The sequence below is a fragment of the Morone saxatilis genome, unplaced genomic scaffold (genome assembly GCF_004916995.1).
Source record: "Morone saxatilis isolate NCDOM2014 unplaced genomic scaffold, NCSU_SB_2.0 Contig23, whole genome shotgun sequence".
NCBI lineage: Eukaryota > Metazoa > Chordata > Actinopteri > Moronidae > Morone > Morone saxatilis.
The window spans coordinates 12,817,659-12,831,690 of NW_023339796.1; the positions used below are offsets into that span (position 1 = coordinate 12,817,659).

The 14,032-nt window shown below is 39.2% G+C and overlaps 1 protein-coding gene across 1 annotated transcript in view; it reads left to right on the forward strand.

Annotated features, from left to right (window-relative positions):
* Window positions 1-4,501: 4,501 nt before the first annotated feature.
* The window catches only part of eif2b3 (eukaryotic translation initiation factor 2B, subunit 3 gamma), a 29,888-nt gene continuing 20,357 nt past the window's right edge, over window positions 4,502-14,032 (forward strand). Inside the window, 3 exon segments of the mRNA XM_035671266.1 lie at window positions 4,502-4,814; window positions 6,312-6,477; window positions 9,051-9,208. Of these exon segments, the coding sequence (XP_035527159.1) occupies window positions 6,330-6,477; window positions 9,051-9,208 (306 nt within the window). The 5' untranslated portion in view covers window positions 4,502-4,814; window positions 6,312-6,329.

The window sequence follows — 14,032 nt, forward strand, 5'->3', positions numbered from 1 at the left end:
TTCTGACACCAGCTTGGCTCTCAGATCATTCCTGCATGTGGAGAGAAACAAGAGAAGAATTACTCCAACTGTGCTCAAGTGAAAAAGAATGAATTTCAAGGTCTGGTGACGCAGACTGTTGAACTTTTGGAAGAAAAAAAAAAGCATTTATTTGTGAAAGTCCTTGGAAAACATGCTTCATATCACAGTTGTTTGGGTCGATGACACTTAACGTTTTGCAGCTGGTTTCAAGAAGAAGATGAACAATTATACTCGGTTTGACAATCACCCGTATCTTGTAAAACCATACATAACAAAAACCTGGTTGTGCCTTTCTGAGTAAACAATGAAGGGAAATACATTTACTGTAATTAAAAACATAAACATACACCAGCCAGTCAACTCATTACTTACGGTAATCAGTGAATGAACATGTTAATGAAGAGCAATGTCTTTTTACAGTAAATGAATATCTGCAGTATTGTTAACCTGCAATGCAGTGAGACATCTTTATCTGTGCCTTGTGTGTGTGTGTATGTGTGTGTTAATCTCTGACATTGGGTGAACGGGCCTGTTTTGGTTTCCACGGCAGCGGCGAGGGCCCCACAGTGCACTGGCCCTGGAAGTGGCGCAAACACAAACCACAGTATAAGTATGTCTGTGTGTGTGTATGAGTGCATGCATGCATATGTGTGAGACCACATTTGAGTGTGTATGTGCTGCAGTGCCCACCTCTAAGCTCAGAGGGAGGCTTCACACACACATACACGCCCATGCATGCACGCTCACACGCACACACACTCTCGCCTTGGCTCTGCTCTCTCCCTGGGTGGTCTGTGCTGCAAATGTTTATGATCTAAACCAAGCTAATCCAACTGGCTTGTTTCAGTGAATTGAGAATGATTTACAAGACGCAACAACAGGGCCAAGGAGGGAGAAGGAAATCAGAGGAAATCATAGGGCTCCATTTCAAGTCACTATGTGACTGGACCTGCAGACTTGTCTCTAAGTCTGTTCTCATGCCTATCTCCATCTGTTTCTGTGTCAGAACTGTGGTGTTCTGTGTTTGTGTCTTTTTCATTTGCCCCCCACTCATTGCTTTAGACGGATGTCTTCATTTGACAAATTAGCTGGGCTTTCACGATATGCAAAACACAAGGGATCAGTGGATTTTCAATTGCCTGTGAAGGCTCTCACCCTCATTCTCAGCGGGGTTTTTTTTCCATTTCTAATTTCCCACAGAAAAGGGGGAAAGAAAGTCTTGATAACAATCTGTCCCTGACTGTCAATCACACACACACTTCTTTCTTATAATGAACATGCCATATGAAGAATAAGATAATGCAATAGCAGTGTCTTTCCAAGAAAAAAAACCCACCTATAGCATAATGTGCTGGCGTGTCCTCTTCTTCCGTGTGAAGAGAGAAAAAGGACACTCTTTTCCACCTTTTGTATCTTTCACAGAGATGTTTGCATCTTGTCATGTGAGCTTTCAGTGACACCAGTAAACTGAAGCCCAGTTCTCCAGTTTAGTTGAATGTGGAATGTCTTGCACACATCAGCGCTCTGTGGTAAACCAGCCAAGCAGTAATCTCTCTGAGTGTCAGTGGTTTGGGCTGACTTTAATTGCAGCTTCACTTTTTTTGCCAGATCCCCCTTTTTATGAAGAGAAGGGGATGCCACCTGCACACTGACAACACCTTGTAAACTGGGTGGGTGAAGAGGAGAAACAGAAAAACATAAAGGCCCTTTTGTAGCTTGAGCACATTGGAAAGTTTAATCTGTTACTTAGAAATGTACTGAGTTCTTTTAGATGCATTTGGAAACTGCTGCAATGTGCCTTGTTAGGTGTCTCCTGATAGGGTAAGGGTTGTTTGATTTAGGTTTTACATTAAGTTTATGTGTTTAATCCTTCTTAAGTCAAATGTATATCTATTTCTTGTGACAAAAGGCTTTATAACACTACAAGTCATATATCGATAAATCAGACCTATACTACAATGACTCAAACAATGATGCAGATTGTGTACACCTTGGAGTTTCAAAACAAAAAGCAGGAAAACATTTGTACATGTCCTCAGTAGCCCTCAAAGACCTTTTGGTTTGGGCTTGGAGACTATCTTTAACAGGAAGCCCTCAAAACTGGGGGTGTGGGCTTTGAAACACCTGGGCATTTACCTGGTAGGGAGGGCTATTAAAAAAACACTGCTATTGGTCAAATTGTGGGAAATGTAGGATCCAAGGTTTTATGAGCTTGACCCATACAAGGGAATAAAAGTCAGGATATCTTGGCATCTTGAAAGTCCCCAAAAACCCAGGGAAGAGCAATATTAAATTGGAGTATTCATTTAAATGTACACTAGCACTGTTTCTAGAAGTGCTCAATCATTGATGTTTGGAGCAGTATCCACAAACTGATTCCACTATCTGCCTGGTCTAACCAACACCTTTGCTTTGTCTGGGCTGGATAATACCAGTCAGAGCATTTTAAATTATTAGGGTTACTACACATACAAAATAAATGTACCTTAACCAGTTACATAAGTCCTTATCTTTCAGTAGTGAGCTAAGATTACTGACGACTTTTTGTCATTTTTAAGAAACTGAAATTGTATTGAATTGTCATTTCTTCCTCCAGTATATGTTGTTGAGCTGCAGATCAAGAAAGGAAACAGAAAAGTGCATATCACTACCTCCATACTAATGTGGCTGACTTTACTACAGTCCCATGCAGACATACTGAGCTGTAAATTGCCTGTAAAAACGTTTCACTACTAAAAAAAAAACAAATCAAGCTGAGCATGTGTTTATTTAATGTATGACTGAGCTCTTATAGGATAACTGCATCAGCTGTTCACACAACCATGACCCAAATGTGAAGCCTTTCCACTGTTTGTGACATTTTACAAGAAAACCTCACTCTCTCTTTGTCTGTCTGTAAGTGTCTCCATGTCTTGTTTCTTTCGTTTTCTCTACTCTCCGTTCACTACTGTCCCAGCTGTTTCCCTCTTCTTTCTCTTTTGTGCTGATGTCTCGCCATTTATTAAAGACCCCTTTTTCCAGGAAGCTGTCTCTCAAACCTATTTTCACTTCCTCTCTCTTCCTCCACCAACATTTCAACCCACCAGGCTTCCTCCTCCCATTATTATTTTATTTCATTATTCTGGCATCCAGGCAACAACAGACAGACATGCTTGTTTGTCTCCTTCTCTCTTTTTTCTCTCTCCTTCCTCTCTCCTTCGCTCGATCTTTTGGTTTCGAGCAAGCAGCAACGAGCAGTCAAGCTCATCTCCTGGCCAGAGCAAACAAAACCAAAGCCACATTCCCCGAGCTCAATTTGCTGTTACGTCTCAGCTCTGTGAATTGGGAGTTTTCAAGCTTGAAGTCTGGAGGAGTAGCTGGGTGGCTTCTGGCTGCTAATCGGCTCACACCACTTTGTGTGTGTGTGCATGTGTGTAGGTGTGTGTGTGTGTGTGTGTGAGCCCCTATAAATTACTTCTACTATGGTCAAAAAGAAAAAAATGCTTGCCTATTTTAAGCTAATTGTTTTGTAGTAGTTATTCAGTTACAGACAGCTACTGAAAAAAGTGTAATAAATAAAAATAAAAACAGGACACAAAGGGTGACAAATAGAATGTTAGCATCATCAATAACAACAACAACTCATGAAACTCTTCCATAATTCCAGGATAGAGTCAGTCATTAACTTACCTATTGTTACTATGGTTATGGTTTGCTAAGAAATTACTTTATTTCTTAAGCCATTAAACTTTTAAATGCTCATGATATGTAAGGCGATGAGGAGTCGTCTCCATTATCGATCGGGTGGCGGTAGTACTGATAGTATATGTAATCTAGTAGCTTATCAATACTGAGCGCGCCGCCTCGCTAGCGCCCGTACGCTAGCGACGCCGCGCCTCCTGACCGGCTAGCGGTATAGGGTATATGAAGCGCAGTACACGGGTATCAACCATGGTAATCGTAGTAGTAGGGTATATATATATAACATACATATAACATATATCTATATAACAACTGGTTTATAGTGAATAGCGATGGTGATGATGTCTTTAACTATTAGTGATATTGGGTTGGTAGTGATGGCTGGTTGTGGATGTATTGTAGATTTTATGTAAGATTTTTCTAATGATTCTTGTTTCTTACCTTCTATAATAATCATAATCATCGTGGTCATCAAGGTAAAGATGGTGTTCATGTGTTAGTGTTTTGACAAAAAAAAGGTGTTATATATGGCAACAAATAATATTTACAATAAGACTTTCATCCCAAAAGCTTGACAACATGAGACTGCAGTTTAATTGTTATTTTAGTTTCATTTATTTTTTCCATGGCTTCCATGTTTTTTTCTCGTCCTGATATAATAAATTGATACCAGAGAGCACCTCAATAACATTTTAAAGTAGTTGTACCTGCTGTTGTTTCTAATATTGTGTTTATTCTGTTGTATGTGTGTGTCTTCACCACTGCGGACCGGAACCACTTTACGGCGGAAGTAGTTTTCCCACACGGACCTATTTCACCGAAAGCACCCAGATGTCATCATTTGATGCTAGCTGTTAGCTTCCTGAACATAACCTCTGTCAAAATATCCCACGTGTAATTGAACTTCTGCCACCGCCGCTTATCTGAGAGGGTGTTTGCCTCTCTGAGGAGGTGTCCAGCTGCCTGTGAGCTGACCCTGAAGCCGCGGTATCACCCGCTGCTCCGTGCTGATCGTTAGCACAGTGCTAACAACAGTGACAGCCAGCAACTTACATGCGTCTGCCCGCTGCTGTCCTTTCAAGTGGCAGCGGATCATCAGGAATCACTGACAGGTATATTTAGACTTATTTTTCACCCATGGAGCGAGTCGACATCACTTATTGTATCTTCTTGTTAATGTCATGCTGTGGATTAGGTTGGCAGTGTGCCCTGACACAGTTAACGTGTACAGTGTACTGTTAACGTTAGTTGTGTCAGCGCTGTGCGGAGGACCTGTCATCATTTTGAGCCTAATGTTGAAATACATCCGGATTTCCTTATGCGATCTGATGTTAATCTGTGCGGCTCACCTGTTCAATGCTGTACTCACAGGACACCAGTGTCACTTTCTTAGGAACAGTACTCTATTGTCATGTGTTGACTTGCTTGTTTGAATGGGGTATCAATACTTACTTACATTTAAATGCAGGTACAGTGGAAGCAGATGTGACTATAGGGAGAAGGGAGTAATAATTGGGGAGTTTAGACGAAAGGATAAATACATTTTATATTGCAGCCTGCAGTCAAGATTTTGCAGATTCTTACAGTGTATTTAAATGTTATATATGTGTTATAGCTTTTCCTCTTTTGACAATAAAACCCCTGTACCTTATATGTTCAACCATCTGAGTTTCAGGATATTTTCCAAAGCCCACTTTCCTTTTTTAATGTTTTGGTAGCAGCTAGTGACTGTGTAATGTGTTATACCAAATTTACTTCATAGGTTTTGCAGAATATCATGTTTCCTAAACTGCAGTGTTGTATCCTAGCACTGTACTCCATAGGTACCCCAGTACTTACAAAAAATAAAATGCCTAATTGTTCCTCCCTTGTTCCCCATGGTATTGTTTTCTTTTACTGTGTCTACATTAAAGTACCAGTAGGAACCAGTGCATATTTTATTGGTATCTCATTCTTACAACTAAATTATAGTATAAATCATCAGCTGTATTATAAAATGTTACCAAAAAGGCATATTTTAAGAGAGTGTACCGCTCATATATGTGTATTTAGTATTTCGATAGCCTTCCATGTGAATGTAGAGGAAAAAACATTGCACTCAACAAAAGACAAAGAGATAAAAAGACAATTTATGTATGTGTAACTACCATCAAAGTTCAGCAAGTAATATAAGAGTTTGCATTTCCAAATCAATCAGAATGCTCTTTTTATTTCAGTTTCTATGTTCAGCACCAGGTTGTAAAGTTCACAGATGTTTGGGTTATGCTTTTTTCTGTGTGCAGTTCTCATTTCGCTTTAGTGTTGAATCACCAACAATGAGTTATTCAGTTCATTATCAGAGGTGTATCAAGTTGGTCCCTTTGGTAAGATAGTTAAAGTCTCACAGGGCCACTTAGAGCATCAAGAGTATCAACTAAACAAAAGCACTTACAGTTGCAAACTATAGATTATGCAACCTTATGTCTCTATATAACACCTATCTACATGGCAACATCTGCTATATGCACATAAACATATGTTAATCTGAACTGTGGTACATTTTTATATAAAAGTAAAGCTCTGTATACTGTATAACTCTGTTAATCTCTCTGTTGGTCCCTCTCTCTTAGCCATCCCTAGCAGACATCATGGAGCTGCAGGCGGTGTTGATGGCAGCTGGTGGGGGCTCTCGTATGACTGATCTGACATACAACACCCCCAAAGCAATGCTGCCTGTCGGCAACAAGCCCCTCATGTGGTACCCGCTGAACCTGCTGGAGAGGGTGGGCTTTGAAGGTGAGAGCTCAGTTTTTAGTACTTCTTCTGCTATTACATTGACTACATCTAATACCCCTATTACTGCTACATATGCCCCTATTACTGCTACATATGCCCCTATTACTGCTACATATGTCCCTATTACTGCTACATATGCCCCTGTTACTGCTACATATACCTCTATTACTGCTACCAGTACAAGTATTATTCTTAACTTGTGTTTTTGTTGCACTCTTTAGGGCATCTTTAGTGACCTGCCCACCTTTAACCTGAGCAGAGGTCTAATCAGCCAGTAACTGTAACTGAAAATACCTGTATTTGTGTGTGCAGTTAAGTCAGATAAAGCACATGAAAGAAAAAAATCTCACTATTTGTCATCGTTATGGGATGCATGTGGAATTTTTATTTCATCCTACATGTGATTGAAAGATAGCTCAAAGATTAATTTTAGAAATGCAATATTCTGTCTGCCCGGTCTGACAGTGTAACATTTCCTCGTTAGAGCTACATGATCTGATGGTAGTGATCTGGATCTGATGTGAACTGTTAGCCCTCCATCCACAACGTGTGTCAGTGGCAGGGGTGGAAAGTGCTACAAGAGTGCACTGGCATTCTTGGTTGGTTTCCACATAAAATGTAAAGAAGCATAAAATATAGCCAGTACTTCTGGTGTAAGTTTATGTGGGCCGTTTATAAAACTGGAACAAAAAGAGTGCAAGCTTTGTTTTAGCATTAATGTGGAAAGAGACCTTTAAGATCACCTCCTACTCAAACACAAGGACTATAACTGTTTTTCTTTTTTACAAAAAGTGCTGTATTAGTAAAATTACTAAAAGATTGATGTCCCTTAAATTTTTTACAGTTTTTACAGAGATAATTAAAGAGAAACCGATTTTGTTGCATTTTATCATTTCCTTGTGATAACAAGGACAGATTGTACAAACTTTAGTGTTTTGACTGGTACTGCACGATGTGGTAAAAACATCATATTGCAATTATTTTGGCAGATATTGCGATTATGTGAGAATGACAATTTTTCTATCACAAATTGAATTTTCACCAAAAACAACTATTAAAATAATAATGATGTGAAATTTTTGGTGGTCTGTAGCAAACAAACGTGCAAGATTTCTAGACCAGGGCACCTCAGCAGCACTTCAGTACTTCATTATAATGCTGTATTCGCACACATTTGTCTTTTGTTTGAACAGCTCTTGCGATTTGCATATTACACTTGGCCATATTTCGATTTCGATAATATTTCAATTAATTGTGCGGCCCTATGTAAAAATACACCCAAGAAAAGTATATAAACTATGAACTGTAGTTCTACAGACAATAACCAGAGTTAAATGTTGCAGGTTGGTCACATTTCCTCTACTTGCCTGGACAGGCAAACTCAAATGTTGGCCAGCTCTCGAGAGACACTACAAAATTTGGACTCTAATTGAGGATGAACAGTTGAACAGTACATCTGATTTGAAGCTGTTAAGCTTTAATAACAAGACCAAATTGTAATTCTTTTTCCTATTCATGGTCAGTTGTACTTTTGCTGTTTGGTACCATGAAACAGCCAAGTATATTTGCAGATTTTCCCCAGCAACATGGGGCTGCATAAAAAGTATTGAGTTTACAACTGTGCTGCTTTTTCTAGTCGTACTTTCACCAGCTTGTCATCACATCATCAGGCGTTGTCAGGTGTGCATTTCCTGCCTAGCTTTACAGTCCAGGTTTTTGCCTCTTGTGCTGCAGCTTGCAGTAGGTCCAGAAACTCCGGGCTTATAAAGGGATTTGGTGCAGTATGCAGTTCTTGCCAGTAAACAGGGCTGTTTGTTATAAAAGCCTGTAGGTCCTCACTAGCCTAAATAAAACTAGCTATCTATACATAATCATCCTGTGTGGCCAGCAGTTTACTGTGTGCAGCCAGCTAGCCAAAGCCCTGCAATTTGGTTTTACTAGGCTGACACAGCTAGAGTGAACAAATGCATGGTAGAGAACATTTTATGCAGACAAGGCTAATTAAAGCAGACGGACTCTGCAATGTTGTAGATTCATGAAGTGGTCTAGTAATCTTATAACCAACTTTATAAAAAGTAGAGCTAGTGGTCTTAACCTGATTTAAGGTTTTAGGATGTGTCAAAAAGTCAAAAAGACTTCTTATATAGAGCAAGAATACAAATTTGGGTTCACCTAATAAGTCCTGATGGCTGTTCTCATTTATGAAAGGACCGGAAAGAGAGAAGAGAAAGACCATTACTTTTAAAATTCTTTTTTCTTGTAAAATCAGGTCTAGCGAGCTTTTAAAAAAAAAAAAAAATTGGCTTAACTATCGTAAAGATTGGTCTTTGTATTAGGAGCAAAACACAATGTACATAAGGCTGTGGGTTTGTGTTGTTGCTTTCTGAAGATGTGCATATTTGTTTCTGGATTTCAGTGGGTAGATGATGATTTTAGAAGAATTGACACATTAGCAAGAGAGGGATTATATTCATTTATTTACACAGAAAATATCACCAAGGGGTGTTGCAGTTTTGAGTTATGTTGATATTTGTGCAGCTAATGTGTATCTAATATGTATTTTCTGTGAACAGAGGTGATAGTGATCACCACCAAAGAGGTCCAGAAGATGATGAGCACAGACCCTAAAATGAAGTTGGACGTGAAGATGAAACTGGATGTGGTTTGTATCCAGGAAGATGGAGACATGGGCACCGCAGACGCTCTCAGACACATCCAGCAGAAGATCAAGGTGTGTGTATTTTTGTGTATGTAGATGCAGATACTACATTGTGCTTATTATACCTGCAGAAATATTCTGAGCAGATTAGAAAAGGCAAGAATGTTACTACACTAGGAATGTAACCCCTTACACAAATATGGTGTTTAGGCTTTGTATTTAAATGGAAAATGGAGAAAAAATGTATTCAAAAAGTTGAATTCCCCATTGGCCCACTGAGATATAAAACAACATTTCTATCCCTGTTGTTTCCATTTAAGTAGTCAGGTTTCATTGTCATAAATAAAATTATTTTGATCTTACCAATTCAATAAGTTATATTAATTAAACCAAATTACACATGGATAAATCCCAGTACATTAACCAGAATATTCTCTGATATTCTCTCAAATATCGTTAAATTATCTTTAATATTAGTCAGATAATTAACAATAAACAATAAATAGCCAACACAAAAGCAAAAGACTTCATTACATGTACATGGACAGAACTCGATTACTATGAATAATTAGTGTTTTTAAAATGTTTGTAAATGTCCAGAATGATCTGTCTTAGGCCACAAGTTCATTTATATAGGAATATAAAGGGGAAGTAGTTTAATTGCATTTGTGTTTATCGGTTGGTTAACCCAAAAGACATTTTTTATCTGCACCCATTGCTGGGTGCACCCATTTTCATCCAGTTCAATCTGACCTTAAAGCTGTGTGAATCAAAGCACTGACAGAAACCAGGCTGTTGAAAGAAATGAAAAGAGTGCCAGTTCCCCAAAAGACTGAAGTATACCAGTGTTGTTAATTAATTGTTGATTCATTACAACCTTAATGTTAGCAATATAACTTGTTTAGTTGTTTATAATAAAAGCAACAACAACTGAGTTTAGCTTTATTGTGTGGTAGAAGGGGAGAGCCTAACAATACATTATAAACTCACCAATACCAACAACCAGTGTTCTGTGAGGTTTGTGATGAGAGGGGCTGTTTTCCTGTGTAACGTTAACCCGCCTGGAAAAAAAATTGCAAAGAGGTTGGATGTAGAGTAGAAAAATGATAAAGATTGAGGGGGAGGTCTAGGTGGGCGCTGTGTGTACTGCTGGGTGACCACCGATCCGTGCCTTTCCCTCCCCCGAATGGTCAAGGTTGCTGAAGTGCTTCATTTCACCTTTTTAAAATACACATAAATACATGCACGTGCACACACATTTACACACGCTGACATACTATCCATGACCCCCAACCCCAATTTCCAGACCCCCTCTGTATCCTGCCTGCTGATCCCTCCATCCCTCCCTTCATCCGATTCTCTAAACAGATGAGGTCATGGTTAAGACTCAAACTCCCTGTGCTGCCAGTTACCCGGCGCACCATTTATTCTCATCCTGTAGTCATGCACATCTGTGCAGCATTTGTGTTTGGGTATGCGGGGGTATATGTCGTCCCTCCGTATATGCCATGGCTCTGACTGACCTCCTGTGACCATGAAGATATGTTTGTATGAGGTTTTGTGTAGTTTAGCACTACTGATGTATGTCTAAAGCAATTGCTCTTGTTTATTGTTTGAATATCAATTGCACAGGGTTGCATAGGGTTGGCTTAGTATTGGTGAGTTGATAAAGATCTGTGCTTTAAAGTATAATTACTGTTTGGTTTCTCTCCAGTTTCTAGGGGTGGGGGAAATATTGATTTAACTTAAAGATGATGATAATTATGTTTTACGATTCTGAATTAATTTACAAATACCAAAATAAATTGTGCATGCGAAATACACCATATTCCAGAAATCACAAGTACACACATGCTATGGAGAGGGACAAATTAATTCAACCTGCCCAATTTTCAATGAAGCCAAGCTTTCAGATGCTTTTTTCTATTTAATAATCTCATGAGTAATGAGCTTGACATGACTCATTCCATATGCAAGCTTGCAAGGAGTACTTTCAGACTTTTACTTGCAGTGCAACATATGTTAAGACAGTAAGGATTTACTGTTCTGCAGTGTTAAACATAAACAGCAGGTAAGCTAAATAGTGTTGATCAAGGTCAGTGTCTGGCTGAAACATTGACAAAGAAAGCAGAAACTTGGGGAAAAGTAGTGTTTTTTAAAAAAACTAACAAAAAACTCATGCAGCTAACACTGGTAGCATCGTTATTGAATGAAGAACCAATTTTGGCGCTCCCATCAGTGTCAGTTAAAAAAAAAAAAGAATTGTGCTTCTAGATATCTTCCCTGTCAAGAGATTTGAAGACATAAGTGTCCTGCCACTGCTGCTCATTACATTCTTCACAGCGAAATCAGTCTGCTTTGCTTTTGAAAAAAGATTTATCAGAGATTTAAAATGTCGAATTTGTTGTGACAAGGGAGTTTAATGTTTTTTCCTCTGGCATTTGAATGGGTCTGTACAGATTCTTATTATTCCCTTTGCTCAGGAGCTTTTTCATAGATGCATAGTATAACAACACACGCACACACACACTTAAACAGGACTAGCTCCAGCATGCTCCCATTGAGAATAGTCGAGTTCCTAATCCTTTGAGCAGCCAGCTAGATTAGAGGCATTGAGTTACACTCACTCACCCACTGGAGGGTGATGAGTGAAGAACTGTAACCATGGCCTGCCAAATCCCAGTACAGAAATCACTCAAACTGTCAAACTGATGCATGAGTACAGTATGGACACACACACGCTCACTCATCTCTTTACACAAGCACCCTCCCATGAGGGGATTTGGTGTAACCTATCAAACAAAATACTTACAGGAATCAGTGTACACTCTTGGTGAACAGAGTAGGTCATTCCTCTTGATTATTGAAAAGAGAGATTACAAGCGGCATATTTTATTTTGTTCGCTCTTCAAACAGTGAAGTTACACAAAAGTGGAGGGATATGCCTGATTATTACTCAGGTCTTTCACAATAAGCCAAACTAGTGAAAGGAGTACTTAACATGCACTTTTCGCTTTGTATGCTTAAAGCCTCTTTGACATTTTTTTTATCATTCAGGCTTAATCACCTGGCAGAATGAGTGTGTACAGGCTAAATGAACTATACATACATTGGAGTTGCTGATTCAAAGGCTCACCTTTGGTCTACATATGTTAGTCAGCTTGTAAGACTCGAGACAAAAGGTGAAGAGAGAGAGAAGAGTGAGAGACAGAGCTGAGGCTTTTCATTTGAGAGACACAGCAAACATACTTAGATGAGACTTGGTTTCTTTTTATTTCTTCCCGGCTTTTAACCATCTTGCTCTCCACCTCCAACCCCATCCAGCCTTTTTTTCCCTCCTTTTTAGTGAAACACAAAGCACAGAGTTCATGTTAAAAGTGGCCCACATTGCGTTTAGGTCAGTGTGACATGAATAAACGGTTGTCTTTTTCTGCCTGGTGAACAAATTAGTCAAAGCGTGTGTATACATTAAACCTTGACCTAATTGTATTCCCATGTAAGACAGTCAACTCAGTCATACATTTAGATTTAAAATTTTTGTTAACACAAGAAAAATTCATTTATAGAGCTTTAATTTTGAAAAATGAAAAAATTATGTACGCCTAAAAACACAAAGGGGAGACAGCCACCATGTAGACATAATTTGATGATGATTAAAAGGCCTTCATCAGTGGAAAAACAAAAAGGGCGCCGCACAATCACCATACAAACAAAGTTTCAAAGTATTTATTAAAGTGGGCCTGGATTGTGTAAGCAGTAGTTTTGGATTGATGTCAGCTACCACAGGCACAAGTGTGCGTCTGTGTGTGTCTGTGGGTTTGTGTGCATCAGTGTGTGTGGTCCTGACCTGTCCAGAGATCCTGGCTGTTGAAAGGCCAAAGTGTCTCTGTCTCTCCAGCTGACTCCACTCTGCTGTCGCCTGAGTGTGTGCCTGTGTGTGGGGATCGTACGCGTGCACATACTTGTGTGCTCCATTTTTGCACATGTATGCGAGCTTGCCTGTGTGTGTGATAGACGGAGGAGAGAGTCTTAGTGTCTGTAGATCTACTGCAGACACCTCCAGCTTTGCCGTGGCAGCTTCCTGTTGCCAGGTTCAGACCAGGTTATGCTGGGAGTTACCTCTAGGTCAACTACACAACCCTTGACCCCACCAGCCCTGCCCACACACACACACACAGAACAGCTCAGCAAAATTCAACCACAGCGCTCATTACTTACGAAATTAAGGGAATTCTTTAATCTTTTAATATTGCAAAAACAGGTTGAAGTGTTGTACTAAATGCAGTAAATTAAGTTTTGCCAATATTTTTTTTAACATTGGTGTTGCCTACCATCATCTATTTTCTATTCAGTCTGTCCTGCATCCGTCTTTTCTTTTGTATACTTCCAATGTGGCCTCTAGGAATGTAACAACACACTTAACTCACGTGTTGAAACAGTACTAATAATACTGTGATTTCCTCATGTTTTTTTGTTTTTTAAACAAACCAAAAAACATTATTAATATTATAACTGAAAAGATCTACAAAATATATTCTCTTATATTATCTTTATCAAATTAAAGAATCCTTATTTATCCTTTATTTCTGAGGTAGGGTTTAAACTGTGCAAAACAATGCATATTTTATTTTCTTTGTAAAAAAAAAAAAAAAACATGTAAAACTGAAAATATAACCCTGCCAACTACAGAATATAGCTTCAGATCTCTTGCCATGCCTTGTCTGGTATCTTCTTACCGTTCTCGTTTCTGAACCAAAAAGCTGCCACGCCTCCGATTTACAGCAGGATAGTGCAACCTGTCTTCACCTGCAGCCACCATGTCTTTGCACCTTTAGTGCACAGTCACACATAGGCAGAATCCATGCTGACAAATACTCTCCTCCGGATCACCTCCGT